The 25,479-nt window shown below is 36.5% G+C and overlaps 1 protein-coding gene across 1 annotated transcript in view; it reads left to right on the top strand.

Moving 5' to 3' along the window:
- ANO3 (anoctamin 3) overlaps nt 1–25,479 on the top strand; it is a 271,028-nt gene that overhangs the window by 52,522 nt on the left and 193,027 nt on the right. Inside the window, exon 2 of the mRNA XM_004263929.3 lies at nt 24,696–24,890. Within this exon, the coding sequence (XP_004263977.2) occupies nt 24,696–24,890 (195 nt within the window). The remainder of the gene's footprint in view (nt 1–24,695; nt 24,891–25,479) is intronic.

Below are 25,479 nucleotides of genomic sequence, written 5' to 3'. Positions count from 1 at the left end.
AAACTGTTATCTGAAAGTGACTTACATGCATTTCCTTGGAATTGTCTAATTTTTTGATCTTAGTATAATTACTCTTTCTATGTTTATAGAGAAATATTATTATTTTAACCTATGTATAGAACTATCATAAATTTCAGTCTATTTTAATTATGTTGGAGAACCAGTTTAACTTGAAAATGAATTTAATATGAAACTAACCCCTTACCTTAGGAGTTACTTCAGAACTTAACCTCAAAGCACTAATGTCATAAACTATATTTATGTACTCCTTTCATCAATTTAGTCTTTGAGTTCCCTTGTTATTTCTTTCAAAAACAGAACAAAGGGATTGGGTTAGTGAAGAGAATTTACACACAATGGCTCCTGCCCAAGTCTATAAACGTATGCTACCTGAGTTTATAGCCTCCTTGCATTTATTGGCAGCTTCACAGTTGCAGACTTAAAGAAACTGAAGGGAGGTTAAATAAAGTAGGGATGAGAAGAACTAGAACAAAACTTGAAATAAAGGCCTTGAGACTTCTCTTAGAAACAGAATCACAGAATTTAACTCTGAAAACCATAGTATATTGCAGTCTTGGAATTGAAATTGTCCAGAATCTGGAAGTTGATCCAAATCTAGCATTGGAGTAATCCCCTGCTTTGGGATTTTTAAAAAAATAATATGCAGTATTCTTCCTTAGAATTGTTCATGACCATTATGATCAGGCCAATTTATTTGTTTCGATTTTGGGGAAATTGCTTATAGTTTAGAGGAGTGATTTCTTTTATCCTGAAACCATACTCCCAACCCCAAAACACACACTGTGGCTGTGAAGTAGCCATGGGTACCAAGGCAGAGAGCCAGACTGACCAAATGTTACTTGGTGTAGGTATGAGTATATGCGTGTATGTGTGTGCATGTGTGTGTGTATGTCTGTTTGGAGATGCAAGTAAGCTACTTTAAGGCCTTTATATGCCCAGGTCTATCTCGAATCTCTTTAGGAGCTACTGAATATTCTTAGCACTGCCCTGAGACCACTATACCAACTGACATATTGAAAAATACTGTGTGCTAGACCTCTTGGGGTATTCCCTTTTGAAATGAGAGTCCCATCTAAACCTTTTCATTCACATAACAGTATGTCCTTAAAAAGACCTAGTATGCCTAAAGATAACTATATTCAGAGGTTCAGTGCCATACCCAGAACTGTGTTTGTGACCTATACCAATTCCAGTCTCACCTGTTTGACCACTGCTGCCTCTGACTGCAAAACGTCTGTAATCCAGTCAGTAAGGTAAAAATAAATAAAGTAACCTTTACTGGCAATGCATATCTGAATAAAAAATTATGGCTATAGTTTCCATTGGAAGAGACAAAGCAGCCAGTGGGCTCTTGTCTTTTGAATCTGTTCACATTTCTTTGCTGTTCATTTCTTTTTCCTATTGAAAAAAGCACCTCTTCTTCATCCATCAGTCCATTTTCCTTTTTAAAGAGTAGAAAAGAAAATTCCAGAACATTTCTTTGTTCTTTTGTGTGCCATTTTGGAAGAAAACCTATCAAGGACAAGTGATTCCTTGAAAACCAGGGAAATAAAGCAAGGGACATGTTCCCTTTTTCTCTGTCTTTGAACTGGGCATGAAATTTCTGCATATCGTGAGTGATTTGAAAACATTCTTTTTTATAATGTCATTCTATCAATTTAAAATACATTCTTCATTCTATAGTGACAAGATTAGAACATTTATACTCAGACAGCTTTTAAAAGAAAATTAGGAGGCAATGAAGCTCCCTTGAAGTTTTTGACATTAGACTTTTACTGAATTAAATGAATTATTCTTAAATTTCTTACTGCTTTCAGCTTTGATATAATAACTAAAGTGCTGAGCATTGATTTTGTATAGGTTGGCAATTGTTTTCTTAATAACTTTCGTTTTACATAACAAGTGGTCTTGCTGTAGATACTCCAGTCATATTCTTCCTAAGATCATCCAAACTCTACTCTCCTTCTCTACCCTAAATAAAAAATATATGTATATTTATTTTAAAGCACTTTTTTTATTGTCCCTTAGACATTATTTGAATGTCGGTATCACTATTCAGTAAGTAAATTCCAATAATGCTGTGGAACTAGACAAAGAATGTGAGCATAGAATCCCTAAGGATTTGTAAGCATTTCTTGAATTAAGATAAAGATTTAACTGAGACCCAGGAAATTTATTTTCAAATCTTAAAATAGATTCATGAGAAAGATATGCAGAGAAGACACAAGACAGTGTGTTTTGTTTGTTTTATTTTTTTCTAACTAGGGCCTTGGCCTCAAAATTCTAGGTGAAATTATTAGCTCTGCTGAACCGGACTATGCTTTAAGGTATAAAATAACAGCAGATCTAGTGGCCTTTTAGGTTTCTTTCTTCTAGGCCTATATCTAATTTTGAACCTTAAAGTCACATTCTTTCAGAACCTTAATAAACACCAGGAAATCTGAAAGAAAATGAAAATATATCCCTAAGGAGTAGTCTAAACTGGTTAAACTATCCTCCAAAGGGTTAGCGGCATAAGCCCTATACTGTTTTTGCTTCACCTTCACAAATCCCAACACATGGAAGACAAATATAGTGCAAAGGCAAGACCAAGAGAGAGGCTGTACATGCCAGAGTTTATGATCTCTTTTATCAGTGTACCCATTGGTTTCACTCTTAAGAACCCTGGAACAAACATGTCCATTTTCTGGAACATTACCAGGGCCTCTTTACCTTGGAAGTGGAGTATAGAGAGGGAGAGTCTTTGTTGTTGCCCTAGAGGCCATTAATAATATTTCTTCTTGATATTTGTGAAAGGCAGGGTGCTATGATAAAAGGAACATAGCTCAGGCATCTCATGGACTTGAGTTCAGTTCATACGTTTGGCAATTACTGGGCTGAATGTCCTTAAGTTAACTCTAATTTTCTCAATCTTAAACATGCATAATCAAAACTTTCTTTTAGGATTACTGTGAGAATTAAATATATTAAATATCACCTAGGAATGCAAGGTTGGTTCAGCACTCAAAAAACAATCATTATAATTTACCACACACTAACAGACTTGAGAGGAAAACTACATGATATATCAATCAATGCAGAAAAAGACATTCAACATCTATCATGATAAAAATGTCAGCAACCTAGGGTTAGAAGAAACTTCCTCCATGTGATAAATGCATTTACAACAGATTTACATCTAACATCATACTTAATCGTGAGAGCTTGCTTTCCCCCAAGATTAGGACCTAGGCAAGATTTTCCACTTTCACCACTGCTATTAAGTGGTTGGAAGTTCTAGAAAATAAAATGAGGATAGAAAAAGAAATAAAGGTATACAGTTGGAAAGTAATAAAGTACCCTTTCTGGCAGACAACATGATAGTCTATGTGGAAAATTCCAAGGAATCTACAAAATGTTTATCATTCCTAGAACTAATAAATAATTTTGAAAGTTCACAGAATACAATAGCAATAAACAAAAATTAATTGCATTTCTGTACATTAGCAATGCATGACTGAAAAATGAACAGTGGAAAACTGAAGTTTAAAAAGATATTATCTTTTGTAAAAGCTCCAACAAAATGAAATCGTTAGCTATAAATCTAATAAACTATGTACAGGATTTGTATGAAGAAAACTACAGAAATATAGTTCAATCAATCAAAGAAAGACCTAAATAAATAACCATATGAGATTCATGGACTAGAAAACTTGGCATAATTAAGATGTTAATTCTTCCCCAAGTGATATATATTAGATTTAATTCGACCTCAGTCATAATGTCAACACAATTATTTGTATATATAGATAAGCTGATTCTAAAATGTATAAGGTCAGGTAAAAGAACTCAAATAGCCAAAGCAATTTAAAAAAGAAAAACAAATTTAGAGGACTAGCACTACCTCTTTTTTGTTTTGTTTTGTTTTTTGTTTTTTTTGCGGTACGCGGGCCTCTCACTGTTGTGGCCTCTCCCGTTGCGGAGCACAGGCTCCGGACGCGCAGGCTCAGCGGCCATGGCTCACGGGCCCAGCCGCTCCGCGGCATGTGGGATCTTCCCGGACTGGGGCACAAACCCGTGTCCCCTGCATCAGCAGGCGGACTCTCAACCACTGCGTCACCAGGGAAGCCCAAGTGCTACTTATTTTTAAGAATGTTATAAAGCTAGAGAGGTCAAGACAGTATGGTATAGGTGAAAGGACAGACACATAACCAATAGTGTAGAATAGAAAATTTAGGAAGAGACCTACATAAGTATGAACAACTGATTTTTTAAAAAGGTGCAGAGGCAACTGAATGGAGAAAGGAGAGTCTTTTCAACAAATAGTTGAACAACTAGCTGGAACAACTAGATAGGCATATGCCAAATATGACTGCTATTCTATACCTCATACTACATAGAACAATTAACTTAAAATATCTTATATCCCTAAATGTCAAAATAAAACTGTAAGAACCTAATCTAAAATATTCTTAACATTGGGTTAGGCAATGATTTCTTAGATACAACACCAAAAGCATGATACATAAAATTTTACTTCATTGCAAATAAAAACTTTGCTTTGCAAAGGACACTGCTAAGAAAATGAAAAGGCAAACCACAGACTGGGAAAAATATTTACAGAGATGAACGATTTGTGTACAGAATGTATAAAAGACTCTCAAATCTTAATAATAAGAGAACAAACCACTTAGTTAAAAAAATAGTCAAAATATTTGAACAGAGACTTCACCAAAGAAAATATATGAATGGTAAAAAGCGCATGTAGGGATGCTCAATCGTTAGTACTTAAGGAAATGCAAATTAAAGTCTCAATGCAAACAGCCTCTCATGATTAAGTATTAGAAAAATCTAACAATAACAGCAACAACAATTCTGTTGATGAGTGTATGGTACACCAGGAATTCTCTCATACATTGGTGCTGGTACAGCCACTTTTGAAAAAAGTTGGCAGTTTCTCTAAAAGTTAAATGTGCACTTACCATATGACCCAGCAAGCCTACTTCCATGTATTTATGAGAACTTAAAACCTCTATATGAATGTTTATAGTAGCATTATTCATAATCACAAAAACTGGGCACAACACATATGTATCAATACTTACATGAGTGATTGGATAATCAAATTGTGTTACATCCGGGACTTTCCTGGGGATCCAGTGGTTAAGACTCCGCGCTTCCAATGCAGGGGGCACGGGTTCGATCCCTGGTCAGGGAACTAAGATCCCACATGATGCGTGGTGTGGCAAAAAAAAAAAAAAAAAAAAAAATTGTGTTACATCCATACAGTGGAGTTATGATTTAGTAATACAAATGAATAAATTATTGATACACAAACATGGATGGTTCTCAAATGCATTTTGCCAAATGAAAGAACCTAATCTTAAAATTTATACAGCGTATGATTCCGTTTATGTGGAACTCTGGAAAAGGCAAAAAATAGGTAAAAAGAACAAATCACTGATTGTCAGGAATTAAGGGTAAAGGGAGAGTCTGAACACAAATGGGAGGACTTGGGAATTCTTTGGGATGTTGCAAGTTTTCGGACTTTGCCTTTGGAGTGGTTATAAGAATTTCTGTTTGTGTCAAAATTCAAATAACTCTACACCAAAAAAGTCAATTTTATTCCATGTAAATTAAAAAATAGATAAATAAAAGGGGAAAACACCCCCAAGCACATGTGCTATCTCTCAAAAAACATGTGGTTTTTATAATGAGAATAAAAATTGCTTGACAAAAATAATCTTAGGTTTTATTGAACTCAGAACTTTGCAAAATTGTATAATCTTCCTGATGAGTATAAACCATGATTTTAAAAATATAATTTCAAAAATCAAGGTTAACAAAAAAAAATAAATCAAGGCTAAAATACTATTAAACTAAATTAAAACTCAAATTCTGACTTTCTATAAAATAAATATCCCTGAGAAGAGTAGTTGATAAATAATAGGTGGTAAATTAATTATTAATAATTAGTGTTACAAACATAATAAACAGCAATATTAATAATAGCAATAATATATCCAATCCTTATTATTTATCACTTGTCTTTAAAAATGGACTTTATTTTTAAACACCCTGGCAATAGTTAAAATTTCTCATCCTGAACTGGTTGAAAAAGTATCCAGAATAAATACTATTTTTCTGGGGTTTTTTTTCTAGCATTAGTAAACTAATTTTTTCCCATTCTTAAGCTTTTGAAATAAGCTTTCAATGATAGACTATGCCAGCCTTGTTCAAAAGCAGATGTAGAAATTGCCAGCCTTTGGCACAGTATAAAGAAACCCATAAGTAAGAACAAGAGCAACAGGTGGCAAGAAGTGGGAAGTTATATGGTTACAAATGTTCACAGCAGGAAAGAAATATAGAACAATTTGTGCCCCAGTGCAGTACTGGTTAGACTAATCACGCTTGTGTTTGGGTTCATATTCTACACATCAACAAAATTTCTTCTAGTTAAGTTATTGGTTTTTCCAATAACAATGTGTGGTTGGAAGAGATTGGACCAGATTTTTAGTTTTTCAAAACGTTGTCATAGACCTGAGAGATGCAGTGGGTGGTCTCCAGAACCTCCCTACTTCAGGACAGGGTGTAATCCAGGTTCATTGCAGGGTCCACGTACTTTGGCCAAATGACTTTTTTGAGCTCTTTAGAGTGGAACAACCTGTGCTGTTCTCAGCAGTAGTATAAATATTATAACTTTGCAGCTTGTCAGAAGTACTATGAGACTTTAAGTGTTTTATCTTTATCCAAACCCAAGGTTAGTTTTCATTTGCTATTACCTTCCATGAGGCAGGCAAGGATGATCAGGGATTCCATTTTACCCTATTATACACACACACACAAATATGTTGAGTGTGATGCAAGGAGCACCAATATGGTTTTCATAATAATAACTCCAAGGTATTTAAAGGTTTCATTTTCATCCCTTTCTCACAATGTTGAGAACCCAAACACTTTGATTAGTCATTTGAAGTCTATCAGTGGTCATGGTAGTGCTAGAAAAAAAACAACAAATATTTTTGTTAAACCTGATGGCCATGTACTGCATTTGAATATGAACTTGATGATGAATGAATGTTACTGAAATCTCCTTGTTTTTAGCTAACTTCAAGCAAGAGATAGCTCAGGAGCCTATATCCCAAAAGCACCTTGTGTTTTGGGTCTCATGTGATCTTATAGGAATGTGTGAAGGGGCGTAGATTTCAGGCACACACAATGGGATGAACTGTCAATTGTCAGAATTCCTCCAATGATCACTACTTGGTTCCACCAAGATCATTACCAGTCTTTCCTTCAAGAAGTCCACTGCTCCCATCTGCATGAAACACAGCTGTGGTACATTAATTGAATGATAAAATTCAAGGTTTCAAAAGTTATCTGGAGGTTATTAAAAGGATATCTGCAACTGTTCAAGGTTATTTGTGATACGTGCCCTAACCAGGCTATCTCCTGTTCGTGCTTGCATGATTTCCAAACACAAAAAGAACTAGCAAAAGGAAAAGAATGTTTATGAGCCTTGTTAGACATTGTAATTAGGCAGATCAGGAGGAAGTTTTGGTCCCATTTGGGTTTCTCCATTAGAACCATTGTCAGTTTGCATGTTCCCTAATTTCTTATTATGTTGGTAGAAAGTTTGCTTCTGCTATTAGATTTTAATCTTTGAGAGTGTATAGGGAATCCACTAACTCTCAGTTTCTCTCTTAGGCATTGATTCATAAATCCTTATTCAAATAGCTGTTGTCTTTTGAACATAGAGGTCTTGTTCCTTCAAGGACTTAGGCAGGAATTCCCTCAAATATATTGCATTTTCTTTCACCCAGATGCAGTCCTTGACCCAAACTACGAAAACCTAAACCAGATTAGTTTCTTTATAGTGCTCTCTATCTCTGTGCTACATGAAATGTGAAGTTTTTGGAAAATGAGCTGCTCATTATTTTATTGGTATAAAAGCTCCAAAAGCTTCCCTTTTTTTTAAATTCTACATACTACATATTTATGGCTCTGACTTTAAATCTTATTACATCTTATATATACATGGCATCACTGATTCAGTTATAATAATAGCAAATACATATAGGATAAACTATGTACCAGGCATTATTCTAGCACTTTATGTTTATCTAATCATTTAATTTTCACACTCATAATTCTGTGAGTTTATTATTATTATTCTCATTTTAAAGATGAGGAGACAGAGAGATTAAAGAGTTTATCCAAGATCAAAAATTCATACTGTGTCAGATTTTGTGCATGAGTGAAACCATCACTCTTATCCATCTACCCGTACATTTCTCTCTCTCTATAAACCAAAAATGTGCAAGATGCCAAGATCTCAAAACTGAATGAGACTTGGTTTCCTCCTTGAGGGGGCTCATGGTGTCACAGAAAAGTGCGTATCAATACTAGAATAGAGATGCATTGAGAGTGTTACAGAAGCACAGGGAACATGAAAGCTAATACTGCATAAACGCATTAAGAAAGATTTTCCAATATTGGTAGCATCTGAGCTCCACTCTGAAGGGTAGAAGTTTGCAGGACAAAAAAAAAATAACATGAGGAAAATGTAGCTGAGTGAATGACCAGGTTATTGAAGGAATAAGGAGACACTGACTGTGGATGAACTATATATCATGAGCTGATGAACTTGACTATGTTGGGAAATTATGGGGAAAAAAACTGTTACAAATTTATCTTTTACTACTTTGTTGTTGTTTTTTTCCCTACGCATTCTAAAGAGAGCCCTTTGCATCATAGCACCTTTCATAAGTAGCAGACATCTCTATGACTCTTCGGTTCAATTCCTGCCAAAATCTATTTGAGTTTTAAAAAGGAAGCAAGAACATTAATGGCATGTGGGGGAGGGGGGATTTGCAATACCACAAATAAGTGTATGGATCATTGTTTCTGTTTTTGTTGTTTTTATTGGAGTAAAATTGCTTTATAATGATGTGTTGGTTTCTGCTGTACAATGAAATGAATCAGCTCTATGTATACCTATATCCCCTCCCTCTTGGGCCTCCCTCCCCCCCCACCCCCCATCCCACCCATCTAGGTCGTCACAGAGCACCAAGCTGAGCTCCCTGTGCTATACAGCAGGTTCCTGCTAGCTATCTATTTGTAATGATAAATATTCATATCTTATTTGTGGCATTACCGAATGAATATTTAACTTAAAGAAAAATCTCATCTGTCCTTCAAAACAACACTAAGGTGATAGGTTGTCTGAGCCTTCAGATTTCAGAACACTGTACCACAAAGAGTAAATGCCTCTCGAGGTCCCCTTGAGATTTTAATCTCTATGGGTACAGGGTCTTTTATCTATTTGTTCACTGCCATATCCCCATTGTCCAGAAAGAATATCTTGCATCTATTACAATAAACATCTATTACAATAAACACTTGTCAAATGAATATATTAATTAGTAAATTAATTAATAGAGCTTTATCTTTATCTCAATCTTTCATTTGGTAAGTATTTATTTGCATACTGTACATGCAGACCCAGTGCCAGGTGCTGAAGTTGTGGCTGTAAACAAGACGAGTGTGACCCTTGCCCTCATGGAACTTCCCTTATAGCTAAAAAGACTATATGTTAAATAATATCCTAATAAACAAATACATGCAAACATGGTAAGCAAAGTATATGTTTCTAACAGGACATATAACAAGGGAATGAACCTACTGGGGTGGGCTATGTGACTTGGAAATTAGAGAACAGTGCACAAAGATAAAGATAAAAACAAGGGCACTCATTTCACCTTCAAAACTTTAAAAATGTATTTTCATCAATTTAGAAACCCCTTCATAATTTTGTGCCCTAAAGTATTCTGTCTTGCATTAGACTTATAAGAGAGCTTTTCTTATTCACTGTAATATATTATAATTGAAGAGATAACTTTTAATGTTGCTAGTTACTAATTTAAAATTTCACTGTATATTGTTCACCTTTGTCTCCTGCATCGTCTTGCACAGAGCAAGCAAACTCAAAAGTACATTAACGTCAATAGTTGCCGTTCCCATGTTTGCTTGTAAGCATCTACAACTACTTACAGTTTACTAAAAAAAAAAAAAAAAAAAAAAAACTTTAAATTTTATTCTTTAGTGGTAAAAGTGCATACATTGTTTTCTGCCCCCAAAGGTGATGCTCAAAGCTCCTCTGAAGTTATACATCTGTACATGTGTAGTGGATAATCTCTGTAGATCCCTCCAGACTCATCCCACACCTTTTTCTACCCTGCCCCGTGCCCCAGCAAACTGATATCTATGACTTACAGCAACCATGGGTTCTCATGACCTCTAGCTACTGTTTAGATTTGACCAGTAGGAGGCATCAGCAGCAGATTAGAAGTTGACAAAAGAGAGGTTGGGGTATTTTATTTCCCTGGCTCCCTTCATGTCAGTCTGTGGTTGGCAGTGGCCGCATTCCTGTGTCTAAGCACACAGGATCTGCCAGATTTCCTCTCCCCCACCTATAATTGTCTCCAGGTTCATATATCTACTTCCTCTCCTTGCTCTGCAGGCCCAAGGGTGGTAAAGTTTTCTGGGCATTGTTAGTTGTAGGGAGCCTTACCATTATCCTTTTTCTCTTAATCCTGCCCACACCCTTTAAATAATCCCTTTATTAAGCTTTCTTCAGTTACTCTGAGTTAGCCATCTCTGCCCTACTAGGACTCTATAAGTAGACAAACTTTTTCTTGTTCAAAGTGAGAGGAAAACTAAAAAGTGAGTGAAGAGCAAACTTGTAAAAGAAGTTTCTGAGTAAACAGAGAAGTTGCTTGTTATATTACAAAGAGCAGAAGCCTTGAAATCAGATGGACCTTGTTTGTTTCAGGCTCCAGCACTTCCTGTGTGGGATACTTGAGAAAAGTTACTTACATCCTTTGTGTCTCAGGATTTTCACATGTAAAGTGGGGATGACACATCCTAACAGGACTATTATGAGAATTACTGGTAACACACAGGATGCATCTAGCACTTTGTAGGCACTCAATAAATACAGCTTTTATCATGTAGAAATAATTTATGCCAAGAAGGACACACTCAAGCCACATGTTCTTTTGAAGGAGAGAAAACTATAATGATTTTGACAAGGCAGAAAAATAAGAAAAGTCTGTGCCCATTTATGCTTTTCCTCCCCAAAGCTTATTATTTAGATAAATGTGCTTTGATTGTATCCACTAATATAGAAAAATGTGTTTGGATTTTATGAAATGAAATGGCATCCTAAGACACCACCTCCCCTCAGCCAAACAGTTCTAAAATACTTCTGATAAAGGTATAAAATCTTACTAAACCACATAATTCATCTTGAGAATAAAACAAGAGACAAATATATTTATTTTTGTTTATTTTTTAAATTTCCCTCTTGTGGGCATAATATAAAATTCATTAGGTTATAATATCATGTTCTTTTGCTACATATATCCCAAAATTCTTCTAACAATGTACTTGGCAGAAATTTCAAAGTTTGATCTATAAAAAAAAATACATATTTTTTTTCACATGAGTCCTTAGGATGAGTTAGTCTTCTTGAAATTTTACTAAAAGAGTGGATCTTTTGAAAAATGTATTTTTCACTGAGAATAACCAATTTTTCTTTTCTCTTCAATTTTCTCTTTGAAGTTTTCAAAGAACCTATTTTTCCAATTAAAACTCCGTATCAGCTCAACGCCCATTGAGTTAAGTAGTATCTTAATAACAACTTTACATCCTTTGATGTCAGGTGTCTTATGTGAATGTACTTCTAGAAGATACCTTATTTGCAATTACATCTTATTTGCAATTGGACCTTTGTGTATACCCAAGTGAAACTGTCACTTCATGAGATCCTTTCAAATATGTGAGCATTTATGAAGTGCTCTTAGAACAGTTGGAAGTAGTACTAATTGTTGCTTTAGAAAAATCTGTTCTAAATATAGGAAATGACACATTTCCACACTTCTACAGGTTTATCCTTAAACTTAAGAGTTTCATATGCTTGCCCAAACTGATGTGTTACTGTGGTCTCTTTTCTAGTTATTAGCTTTAAATAGGTAGCTATCAAATATTATTCAAGGGTACCAGGTAAAATCATACCAGAAAAGAAATGGAACTTTAGAATATAGAAGAAAAAAGGCCTGGATGTGCTGTGGGGGTAGTTGTTAATCATGCCAAGCAAAGAACAGATATTGCTGGTTATGCCAAGCAGAATATGATGGCATTCGATGTGGAACTTTGAAAAGAACTGTACTCTTTCGAACATTAGGATTTCATACTTTCAGCTTAGATTATATTGGTTTCTAGCAAAGCTGATCTGTATGATAGCTTTGGAAACACTTGGTAGTTCAGGAAATGAGAAAGCATTGCTTTAAAGATAAATGGGAAGGAAAATGCAGAGCTGTAGGAAGGATACGTGCATCATCAACGTTGTTTTCTCAATTTTCTTTACATGTAGCATTTAACAAATTCAGCAGTTACGTGTTTATGGAGAGTTTTATACAGACTTTCTTTATATGCATAATCCTTTGAAAAAGATGTATTAAATCCAAGAAGTATAAATAAATAAAAATATAGGAGAAGGAATATTTCAAAAAGAATCAGCTCAGGTTACCTTCACAGTCAAGACTTTCCTGGTACCACCACTTGGATTCCTCTTTGGTGGTTCTATGATGCCTTATCCATATTTTGTATATTAGTTTTGAATAAAAAGAACTGCTTTTATTTATATATATATACACTTCTCCTGATACTGACCACCATTTTCACCCAACACTGAGTTAAGTTCTGGTCCAGAGAAAGAACTCAATAATTGTTTGGAATTGTTAAATAAATGATAGAACACTGAATGAATAAAAATTAAGTTTAAAAATAATCATTAATATTTATTTCATATAACTCAGTTACACACGTTGTTAACTAAATGATGGAAACTGAAAAATAACAATTAGGATTACAAATAATAGCTGATAACTTATTTTGTGCAACTCAGTTACACACATTGTTAACTCATAGCAGATTTTATATTATTCATATCTATTATTTTATAGATCAGCAAAAGAACAACAGTTTCATAGATGATGGGTAGACATTCCCAGTTAATGTGTACCAAATAGCACATATTCATTTTTCATCAACATATATTTCACAGTTGTCTAAGACTGTGGGTATAGAATTACAGGTTCTGAGGTTTGCTTTCGGTCTGTGGTTTCTACATTCAGAGCTCTCTACTTAAAATTTGTGTGATATTTCTACGAAGTGAAACCATGGTAACGACCTATCCAGGATTGGGGTTCATGAAGAGCCATGGAGCATTCTGAAAAGATCATGGGTTTTGGAATCCAATGGCCATAACATTCACATTCAGTTCTGCCAGTTGCTTGATTTATGACCTAGAGTAAGTAAATTCCATTGCCTCTCCCAATTTCATTTCCCATTTGAAGTGAGTATATTTAAAATACTTTATGATTTTTGGCAAATGCAATTATTCAAAAAAAGGACATAAGGCAGATAAATTTGTAGAAAATAATGGGCAAATAAGCATATGCAGAATTCCCTAAAGAACAGTAGGTAATTTTTATCCCCTACCTGGACTGCAGCCATAGCTCCTTTACACTTCTTTCTCTCATTTACTGTACTGAAAACAGTTTTATTGTTGTTGTTTCCAATTTGTAAATACATTGCAATCTTCATACCTCAGGGCTCTCACACATGTTATTATCTTTGCCTAAAAGCACCCCCACAAACATACATATATATAAATGTCAACACAAACATACATAAACACCTTTCTGTATGTTAGGTTCCTTTTTATTTTTTGACTTAACATGTCACTTCTTCAGACAAAATGTCCCAGACCACTTCATAAAGAAAGTCCCCTTTATTATTCTCCATAATATAACCATGCCTGTATTTTCATAGCATTTCAGACAATTTATGTGTATATACATATTTACTTGTTTGGTCAATGTCTGACACTCTACTAGAATGGAAGTCCCATGAGGGCAGGAATTATATGTCCACATTGTTCACCACTGTATACCCAGTGTCAGCAGGATGCCTGCAGAGAGCAAAAGCCCAAATAACATCTCCTCAATGACTAGGTGAATACAGGGATGAATCAAATGGTGGAAAATACTGACAACATGGATATGCATAAAGCTAGTCTCACCCTATATTGGTTTATAAAATAATAATATCAACCAATGTGATTGTCATCTTTAGCTCAAAGAACAGTTTTTGAACATATGTGCTGGGGTCAGTGAATTAAGGTGACTAGTATTATTATAGAGTCCCCATCAAGGCCATTTCTCGGGCCCAAGGCATTTCTCTCTGAGTCTAATATCTTTACAAGCAACTATCACCATCTTCCATCTGTGTACCGCCACCTCCAAAATAATATTTATTCTTTTACTTATATGTTCTTCTAGAGTAAAAGGCAATTCTCAATCAGAGCCCAGTAATAAAAAACTGATCTTTTAATATTCTACATCTGTGTTTCCTAAATAAAAGAAGATATAAGAACACATGACAAAATATTCACAGGCATAAAAAACTACTAGGACAGAGTTTTCCTGTGCTATTTTTTTTTTTTTTTACATCTTTATTGGAGTATAATTTCTTTACAATGGTGTGTTAGTTTCTGCTTTATAACAAAGTGAATCAGTTATACATATACATATGTTCCCATATCTCTTCCCTCTTGCGTCTCCCTCCCTCCCACCCTCCCTAACCCACCCCTCCAGGTGGTCACAAAGCACCGAGCTGGTCTCCCTGTGCTATGCGGCTGCTTCCCACTAGCTATCTACCTTACGTTTGGTAGTGTATATATGTCCATGCCTCTCTCTCGCTTTGTCACAGCTTACACTTCCCCCTCCCCATATCCTCAAGTCCATTCTCTAGTAGGTCTGTGTCTTTATTCCTGACTTACCCCTAGGCTCTTCATGAAATTTTTTTTCTTAAATTCCATATATATGTGTTAGCATACGGTATTTGTCTTTCTCTTTATGACTTACATCACTCTCTGTGACAGACTCTACGTCTATCCACCTCATTACAAATAGCTCAATTTTGTTTCTTTTTATGGCTGAGTAATATTCCATTGTATATATGTGCCACATCTTCTTTATCCATTCATCTGATGATGGACACTTAGGTTGTTTCCATCTCCTGGCTATTGTAAATAGAGCTGCAATGAACATTTTGGTACGTGACTCTTTTTGAATTATGGTTTTCTCAGGGTATATGCCCAGTAGTGGGGTTGCTGGGTCATATGGTAGTTATATTTGTAGTTTTTTAAGGAACCTCCATACTGTTCTCCATAGTGGCTGTACCAATTCACATTCCCACCAGCAGTGCAAGAGTGTTCGCTTTTCTCCACACCCTCTCCAGCATTTATTGTTTCTAGATATTTTGATGATGGCCATTCTGACTGGTATGAGATGATATCTCATTGTAGTTTTGATTTGCATTTCTCTAATGATTAATGATGTTGAGCATTCTTTCATGTGTTTTTTGGCAGTCTGTATATCTTCGTTGGAGAAATGTCTGTTTAGGTCTTCTGCCCATTTTTGGATTGGGTTGTTTTTTTGTTATTGAGCTGCTTATAAATTTTGGAGATTAATCCTTTGTCAGTTGCTTCATTTGCAAATATTTCCTCCCATTCTGAGGCCTGTCTTTTCGTCTTGTTTATGGTTTCCTTTGCTGTGCAAAAGCTTTGAAGTTTACTTAGGTTCCATTTATTTACTTTTGTTTTTATTTCCATTTCTCTAGGAGGTGGGTCAAAAAGGATCTTGCTGTGATTTCTGTCATATAGTGTTCTGCCTATGTTTTCCTCTAAGAGTTTGATAGTTTCTGGCCTTACATTTAGGTCTTTAATCCACTGTGAGCTTATTTTTGTGTGTGGTGTTAGGGAGTGATCTAATCTCATACATTTACATGTACCTGTCCAGTTTTCCCAGCACCACTTATTAAAGAGGCTGTCCTTTCTCCACTGTACATTCCTGCCTCCTTTATCAAAGATAAGGTGACCATATGTGCATGGGTTTATCTCTGGGCTTTCTATCCTGTTCCATTGATCTATATTTCTGTTTCTGTGCCAGTACCATACTGTCTTGATTACTGTAGCTTTGTAGTATAGTCTGAAGTCAGGGAGCCTGATTCCTCCAGCTCTGTTTTTCATTCTCAAGATTGCTTTGGCTATTCGGGGTCTTTTGTGTTTCCATACAAATCGTGAAATTTTTTGTTCTAGTTCTGTGAAAAATGCCAGTGGTAGTTTGATAGGGATTGCATTGAATCTGTAGATTGCTTTGGGTAGTATAGTCATTTTAACAATACTGATTCTTCCGATCCAAGAACATGGTATATCTCTCCATCTATTTGTATCATTAATTTCTTTCATCAGTGTCTTATAATTTTCTGCATACAGGTCTTTTGTCTCCTTAGGTAGGTTTATTCCTAGATATTTTATTCTTTTTGTTGCAATGGTAAATGGGAGTGTTTTCTTGATATCACTTTCGTATATTTCATCATTAGTGTATAGGAATGCCAGAGATTTCTGTGCATTTATTTTGTATCCTGCTATTTTACCAAATTCATTGATTAGCTGTAGTAGTTTTCTGGTAGCATCTTTACAATTCTCTATGTATAGTGTCATGTCATCTGCAAAGAGTGAAAGCTTTACTTCTTCTTTTCCAATTTGGATTCCTTTTATTTCCTTTTCTTCTCTGATTGCTGTGGCTAAAACTTCCAAAACTATGTTGAATAAGAGTGGTGAGAGTGGACAGCCTTGTCTTATTCCTGATCTTAGTAGAAATGCTTTCAGTTTTTCACAATTGAGGACAATGTTGGCTGTGGGTTTGTCATATATGGCCTTTATTATGTTGAGGAAAGTTCCCTCTATGCCTACTTTTTGGAGGGTTTTTATCATAAATGGGCGTTGAATTTTGTCGAAAGCTTTCTCTGCATCTATTGAGATCATCATATGTTTTTTCTCCTTCAATTTGTTAAAATGGTTTATCACATTGATTGATTTGCATATATTGAAGAATCCTTGCATTCCTGGAATAAACCCCACTTGATCATGGTATATGATCCTTTTAATGTGCTGTTGGATTCTTTTTGCTAGTATTTTGTTGAGGATTTTTTCATCTATGTTCATCAGTGATATTGGCCTGTAGTTTTCTTTCTTTGTGACATCCTTGTCTGGTTTTGGTATCAGGGTGATGGTGGCCTCATAGAATGAGTTTGGGAGTGTTCTTCCCTCTGCTATATTTTGGAAGAGTTTGAGAAGGATAGGTGTTAGCTCTTCTCTAAATGTTTGACAGAATTCGCCTGTGAAGCCATGTGGTACTGGGCTTTTCTTTTTTGGAAGATTTTTAATCACAGTTTCAATTTCAGTGCTTGTGATTGGTCTGTTCATATTTTCTATTTCTTCCTGTTTCAGTCTTGGCAGATTGTGCATTTCTAAGAATTTGTCCATTTCTTCCAGGTTGTCCATTTTATTGGCATAGAGTTGCTTGTAGTAATCTCTCATGATCTTTTGTATTTCTGCAGTGTCAGTTGTTACTTCTCCTTTTTCATTTCTAATTCTATTGATTTGAGTCTTCTCCCTTTTTTTCTTGATGGGCCTGGCTAATGGTTTATCAATTTCGTTTATCTTCTCAAAGAACCAGCTTTTAGTTTTATTGATCTTTGCTATCGTTTCCTTCATTTCTTTTTCATTTATTTCTGATCTGATTTTTATGATTTCTTTACTTCTGATAACTTAGGGGGTTTTTTGTTCTTCTTTCTCTAATTGCTTGAGGTACAAGGTTAGGTTGTTTATTCGAGATGTTTCCTGTTTCTTAAGGTAGGATTGTATTGCTATAAACTTCCCTCTTAGAACTGCTTTTGCTGCATCCCATAGGTTTTGGGTTGTCGTGTCTCCATTGTCATTTGTTTCTAGGTATTTTTTTATTTCCTCTTTGATTTCTTCAGTGATCACTTCGTTATTAAGTAGTGTATTGTTTAGCCTCCATGTTTTTGTATTTTTTACAGATCTTTTCCTGTAATTGATATCTAGTCTCATAGCGTTGTGGTCAGAAAAGATACTTGATACAATTTCAATTTTCTTAAATTTACCAAGGCTTGATTTGTGACCCAAGATATGATCTATCCTGGAGAATTTTCCATGAACACTTGAGAAAAATGTGTATTCTGTTGTTTTTGGATGGAATGTCCTTAAATATCAATTAAATCCATCTTGTTTAATGTATCATTTAAAGCTTGTGTTTCCTTATTTATTTTCATTTTGGATGATCTGTCCATTGGTGAAAGTGGGGTGTTAAAGTCCCCTACTATAAATGTGTTATTGTTGATTTCCCCTTTTATGGCTGTTAGTATTTGCCTTATGTATTGAGGTGCTCCTATGTTGGGTGCATAAATATTTACAATTGTTTTATCTTCTTCTTGGATCAATCTCTTGATCATTATATAGTGTCCTTCTTTGTCTCTTCTAATAGTCTTTACTTTAAAGTCTATTTTGTCTTATATGAGAATTGCTAATCCAGCTTTCTTTTGATTTCCATTTACTTGGAATATCTTTTTCCATCCCCTTACTTTCAGTCTGTATGTGTCTCTAGGTATGAAGTGGGTCTCTTGTAGACAGCATATATATGAGTCTTATTTTTGTATCCATTCAGCCAATCTGTGTCTTTTGGTGGAAGCATTTAGTCTATTTACATTTAAGGTAATGATGGATATGTTTGTTCCTATTCCCATATTCTTAATTGTTTTGGGTTCGTTACTGTAGGTCTGTTTCTTCTCTTGTGTTTCTTGCCTAGAGAAGTTCCTTTAGCATTTATTGTAAAGCTGGTTTGGTGGTGCTGAACTCTCTCAGCTTTTGCTTGTGTGTAAAGTTTTTAATTTCTCCATCAAATCTGAATGAGATCCTTGCTGGGTAGAGTAATCTTGGTTGTAGATTTTTCTCCTTCATCACTTTAAATATGTCCTGCCAGTCCCTTCTTGCTTGCAGAGTTTCTGCTGAAAGATCAGCTGTTAACCTTATGGGGATTCCCTTGTGTGTTATTTGTTGTTTTTCCCTTGCTGCTTTTAATATGTTTTCTTTGTATTTAATTTTTGACAGTTTTAATTAATATGTGTCTTGGCATACTTCTCCTTGGATTTATCCTGTATGGGACTCTCTGTGCTTCCTGGACTTGATTAACTATTTCCTTTCCCATATTAGGGAAGTTTTCAACTATAATCTCTTCAAATATTGTCTCAGTCCCTTTCTTTTTCTCTTCTTCTTCTGGAACCCCTATAATTCGAATGTTGGTGTGTTTAATGTTGTCCCAGAGGTCTCTGAGACTGTCCTCAGTTCTTTTCATTCTTTTATCTTTATTCTGCTCTGCAGTAGTTACTTCCACTATTTTATCTTCCAGGTCACTTATCTGTTCTTCTGCCTCAGTTATTCTGCTATTGATCCCATCTAGAGTATTTTTCATTTCATTTATTGTGTTGTTCATCGTTGCTTGTTTCATCTTTAGTTCTTCTAGGTCCTTGTTAAATGTTTCTTGCATTTTGTCTATTCTATTTCCAAGATTTTGGATCATCTTTACTATCATTATTCTGAATTCTTTTTCAGGTAGACTACCTATTTCCTCTTCATTTGTTCAGTCTGGTGGGTTTTTATCTTGCTCCTTCATCTGCTGTGTGTTTTTCTGTCTTCTCATTTTGCTTATCTTACTGTGTTTGGGGTCTCCTTTTTGCAGGCTGCAGGTTCGTAGTTCCCGTTGTGTTTGGTGTCTGTCCCCAGTGGCTAAAGTTGGTTCAGTGGGTTGTGTAGGCTTCCTGGTGGAGGGGACTAGTGCCTGTGTTCTGGTGGATGAGGCTGGATCTTTTCTTTCTGGTGGGCAGGTCCACGTCTGGTGGTGTGTTTTGGGGTGTCTGTGGACTTATTATGATTTTAGGCAGCCTCTCTGCCGATGGGTGGGCTTGTGTTCGTGTCTTGCTAGTTGTTTGACATGGGGTGTCCAGCCCTTTAGCTTGCTGGTCGTAGAGTGAAGCTGGGTGCTGGTGTTGAGATGGAGATCTCTGGGAGATTTTCGCCGTTTGATATTATGTGGAGCTGCGAGGTCTCTTGTGGACCAGTGTCCTGAGGTTGGCTCTCCCACCTCAGAGGCACAGCACTGACTCCTTGCTGTAGCACCAAGAGCCTTTCATCCACATGGCTCAGAATGACAGGGAGAAAAAGTAGAAAGAAAGAATTAGTAGAAGTAGAAAGAAAGAAGGAAGGAAGGAAGGGAAGAAAGAAAGAAAGAAGGAAAGAAAGAAAGAAAGAAAGAAAGAAAGAAAGAAAGAAAGAAAGAAAGAAAGAAAGAAAGGAGGAAGGAAGGGAAGAAAGAAAGAAAGAAAGAAAGAAGGAAAGAAAGAAAGAAAGAAATGAAAAGATAAAGTAAAATACAATAAAATAAGATAAAATATAATAAAGTTATTAAAATAAAAAATAATAAGAAAAAAATTTTTTACAAAAGAAAGAAAACAGATGGATAGAACCCTAGGACAAATGGTGAAAGCTAAGCTATACAGACAAAATCTCACACAGAAGCATACACATACACACTCACAAAAAGAGGAAAAGGGGAAAAAATCATAAATCTTGCTCTCAAAGTCCACCTCCTCAATTTAGGATGATTCATTGTCTAAAGGAGGGAAGGAAGGAAGGAAAGAAAGAGAGAAGATAAAGTAAAATAAAATAAAGTTATTAAAATAAAAAATAATTATTAAGAAAAATAAATTAAAAAACAAACCAAAAAAATCGGATGGAAAGAACCCTGGGACAAATGGTGGAAGCAAAGCTATACAGACAAAATCTCACACAGAAGCATACACATACACACTCACAAAAAGAGGAAAAGGGGAAAAAAATCATAAATCTTGCTCTCAAAGTCCATCTCCTCAATTTGGGATGATTCGTTGTGTATTCATGTATTCCACAGATGCAGGATACATCAAGTTGATTGTGGAGCTTTAATCCGCTGCTTCTGAGGCTGCTGGGAGAGATTTCCCTTTCTCTTCTTTGTTTTCACAGCTCCCAGGGCTCAGCTTTGGATTTGGCCCCGCCTCTGCATTTAGGTCGCTGGAGGGCATCTGTTCTTTGCTCAAACAGGATGGGGTTAAAGGAGCTGCTGATTCGGGGGCTCTGGCTCACTCAGGCCGGGGGGAGGGAGGGGCACGGAGTGTCGGGCGGGCCTGCAGTGGCAGAGGCTGGCGTGATGTTGCACCAACCTGAGGCGCGCCGTGCGTTCTTCCGGGGAAGTTGTCCCTGGATCCCGGGACCCTGGCAGTGGCGGACTACACAGGCTCCCTGGAAGGGGGGTGTGGATAGTGACCTGTGCTCGCACACAGGCTTCTTGGTGGCGGCAGCAGCAGCCTTAGCGTCTCATGCCCGTCTCTGGGGTCTGCGCTTTTAGCCGCGGCTCGCACCCGTCTCTGGAGCTCCTTTAAGCAGTGCTCTTAATCCCCTCTCCTCGCGCACCAGGAAGCAAAGAGGGAAGAAAAAGTCTCTTGCCTCTTCGGCAAGTCCAGACTTTTCCCCGGACTCCCTCCCGGCTAGCCGTGGTGCACTAACCCCCTGCAGGCTGTGTTCACGCCGCCAACCCCAGTCCTCTCCCTGTGCTCCGTCCAAAGCCCGAGCCTCAGCTCCCAGCCCCGCCCGCCCTGGCGGGTGAACAGACAAGTTTCTCAGGCTGGTGAGTGCTGGTCGGCACTGATTCTCTGTGCAGGAATCTCTCCACTCTGCCCTCCGGACCCCTGTTGCTGCGCTCTCCTCCGCGGCTCCGAAGCTTTCCCCCTCTGCCACCCGCAGTCTCTGCCCGCCAAGGGACTTCCTAGTGTGTGGAAACCTTTCCTCCTTCACAGCTCCCTCTCACTGGTGCAGGCCCCGTCCCTATTCTTTTGTCTCTGTTTATTCTTTTTTCTTTTGCCCTACCCAGATACGTGGGGAGTTTCTTACCTTTTGGGAGGTCTGAGGTCTTCTGCCAGCGTTCAGTAAGTGTTCTGTAGGAGTTGTTCCACGTGTAGATGTATTTCTGGTGTATCTGTGGGGAGGAAGGTGATCTCTGCGTCTTACTCTTCCGCCATCTTCCCCTCGTCCCCCTGTGCTATTCTTTGAATGTAGTATAGAAAACACTAGTCGGTCCTTAAATAAGGGGGATTGTATGGTGTATGAGTAGGCTTTCAGTATGAGTTCTGTGGGCCTTGGAGAATTCCTCTTCAAAAGGGTATTTTCCTTTCTTATCATTACAGAGTCCCAGAAAGCTAAGAGACTGGATCAATTCATAATTCTTTCTTCAATCCCTTTCTAGTTCACATTTTATTTTCACACTGAGAATTAACGTGAAAATAAATACATTTTTTTTTATAAAACGGGAAGATAAAATCCCTACTGCTAGGTTTGTCTGCATTTCATCTATTCAACTATGTCTTATTTCTATAGAACCTCTCAAAAATTGTCTTTTTTTTTTTTCAAGATTCTCATTTGTCTCAAAGGGCAATGAATATTGGTACCTCTGCTTGTCTTTATTTGAATTCATGCATTTGAAAATATCCTTAGAAATCTGGAGTTAATTCATAAGCTGATTATAAAGTAGCCAAAAAGTATTGACTGAACCAATATGAGTAGAGTTTAGTTAAATTTGTTTGTCTTATAATAAATATAATTACTGAAAATATAATTTTCAGTAATTTCCTTTCCTGTCTGTACCCCTTGCCCACACCTATTAAGACCCAGAGTCTACTCTGTCTCAAAAATGGAATTAAGATGAGTAATTGCAAGGCAAAATTTTCATTACTTGAGTGCTGTATGTACTGGTGGGTTTCCTTTGTCTTTTTCACCTTTCAATCACTACATTTGAAATTTACTTTAATATAGAGAATATGGGCAGGTGAATAGGGAGGGTGGTAAAAGCAGATGTGTTTCTAGGTATATTCCGTCTGAGTTTTAGCCTCTACCAGAATGAATTTTGGTGTCTGTTCTTTACATTTCAGTGTCTGTGATTTTCGAGGTAAATGGATGGTGTGCAGGAGTTTCAGACTTAATTTATGATGCAACATGATGTGATGGTTTTAGCACTAGAAACTGTTTGGAATATAAATCCCAAACAGTTTTCTTGTTGGTGTGATATAAGGAATGTTACATATCCTCTCTAAGTTTCAGTTTCCACATAGCTAATAGGTATAATGTCTGCCTGGTAAGATTGTTAGAAAACTAAATGAAATAAACACAGCATATATTACATTTAATATGTAGTCACTAAAATACTATATACATATATATGTCTATATGTCTATATGAATGTATATACAGTTGACCCTTGAACAACAAAAGTTTGAACTGTGAGGGTCCCCTTACACATGGATTGTTTTCAATAAAAATTCTACAGTACTACACAATCTGAGGTTGGTTGACTCTGCAGATGCAGAACTACTGATAGGAACAGTGGAGTCAGAGGGCTGGTTTTAAATTGTATGTGGATTTTTAACTGCATGAAGGGTTGATACCCCAAACTCCCGCATATGTTTATATACACACACATACTATAAAATAATAAGAAAAAGCCTAACAACACACTAGGAAGACTATAAAATAGCTTAGTCACTTAAGAATTATAATTGGCTAGAAATATATGAAAACATGTTCAATCTGGAACATGAAGATTAAAACCATTTTTTTTGTTTGTTGGCTTTTTATTTTATTCAGAATTAAAACAAATGATACTATCTAGAGTTCCCCAAGGAATTTCATAAAGAAATGGATTCCATCTTGTACTGTTTGGGGAAGTGTGAAAAGATAAAGCTTTTAGGGAAGGCAGTTTGGCATTATTTATCCAAATGATAAATATTCATGCCCTTCAAACCAGCAGTTGTACATCTAAGTGTTTCCTCTTAGAGAAATACTCAATATGTGCAAAAAAGGCATATACCAGAATACCCATAGCAGTATTCCAGGACTGAGGAATGCCCTGGGATTAATGTAAGGGGGATGAGGATGGATGGGGACAGGGGCATACAGGGACATGGGGTCATTCATTGCTGGGAGAATACAGTTACTGGGACTTCCAATTATGGAGGCAGAGTCCTGTTGAGGGGCATTCTTTCTTCTGGCAGATCAGTCTTCTCTGCATGAGGAGAGGGACTGTTACATGGAGCACAGGAATGCTGTCCCCCTGCTGGTCAGTTTTTGTACTAAACCATGTATGCTGTTCCTTTCCAGCCTCTTGATCACTATTAGTACATTATGTGGTGTGTTTAAAGGAGGATAGGTTATAGAAAGAAGTGTTCTGGTTAATAATAGTAATTTTAATTTCTACACATTAGGTTTTATTTATTTTACTGCTTAAAAACCTAAATGGTTAAATTTATCCAAAGACAATCCCAATTATTATTCTCATAACTCTCCAAATGAATTTAAACCTCAGTTTCTTTCTTACAGAACCTTTAAAAAACAGTGAAAGCTTAAACTGGAAGAGGAGCTGTTTATTTCTCATAACTATTTGACAAAAATCTCAAAACACTTCCTCTGACAATATAGAAACAAACGAATTCCACTAGTGCTAATCCCTAGGTGATACTTTTCAAGAGTACTTTTCTGAAACAGCCATCACAAGAATTAAAATTATTTGTTGATTTCTGCTGATTATTTCTTGTTGCTAAAACTTGCCATTTTGAATTTGCAGGTATGAATATAAGCAAGAGTGAGATAGCAAAAGAAACTTCATTAAAACCATCTCGGAGATCCCTGCCTTGCCTGGCCCAGAGCTATGCTTACTCAAAGAACTTGAGCCAATCTACCTCACTCTTCCAGTCAACTGAGAGTGAATCTCAGGCTCCCACTTCTGTAATCTCAATCTCTGCTGACAAAGCAGAGCAAGGTGAGCTCTACTTTCTTGTTTAACTTTTAAAGAATAGTGTTTTCCACTAGTGTTTATAGAGTCTTCGGGAAGGAGATTGGCATAGAAAGGAGAACAGTAGCCTATGCCAGTCAGACAAAAGGCCATGCGTTGGTGAGATGTGTGTTCATTTCTTTTTATCCTTGAAGGTAGCCAACCCCATGCAAATATGGACCTAACACTTTCTGTTGGCAAGAGAAGACAGATCAGCCACCTAAATCACTGGCTCATTAGCATTCCTGGTGAGAATTTATTACCAGTAATTAAATATGCCAGCAATAATAAACTCAGTTCCCTAAAAAGAAAGACCCAAAACTGTAAATAATACTGACAGTAAATGAGTGAACATTTGGTTGCACGAAGATGTGTTGTGCAAGTGTTGGCAAATAAAACTACACACATCTGACTGTCTGAGACTCATTATACCTTCAGACAATCCCTTTTCACAAGAGTCAGGAGTCAGAATGCAACCAGGCCCCTGTCATTCAGTGGATGGGTGTGTTTTCATTTTCCCTTCCATCTCTAAGAGCTTTTATATTATGAAAATTGATTCCCTTATGATTCCGTAGGG

The sequence above is a fragment of the Orcinus orca genome, chromosome 8, assembly GCF_937001465.1.
Source record: "Orcinus orca chromosome 8, mOrcOrc1.1, whole genome shotgun sequence".
NCBI lineage: Eukaryota > Metazoa > Chordata > Mammalia > Artiodactyla > Delphinidae > Orcinus > Orcinus orca.
Note: the sequence above shows the minus strand (reverse complement) of the source record. Positions and strands in the feature narration are given on the sequence as shown.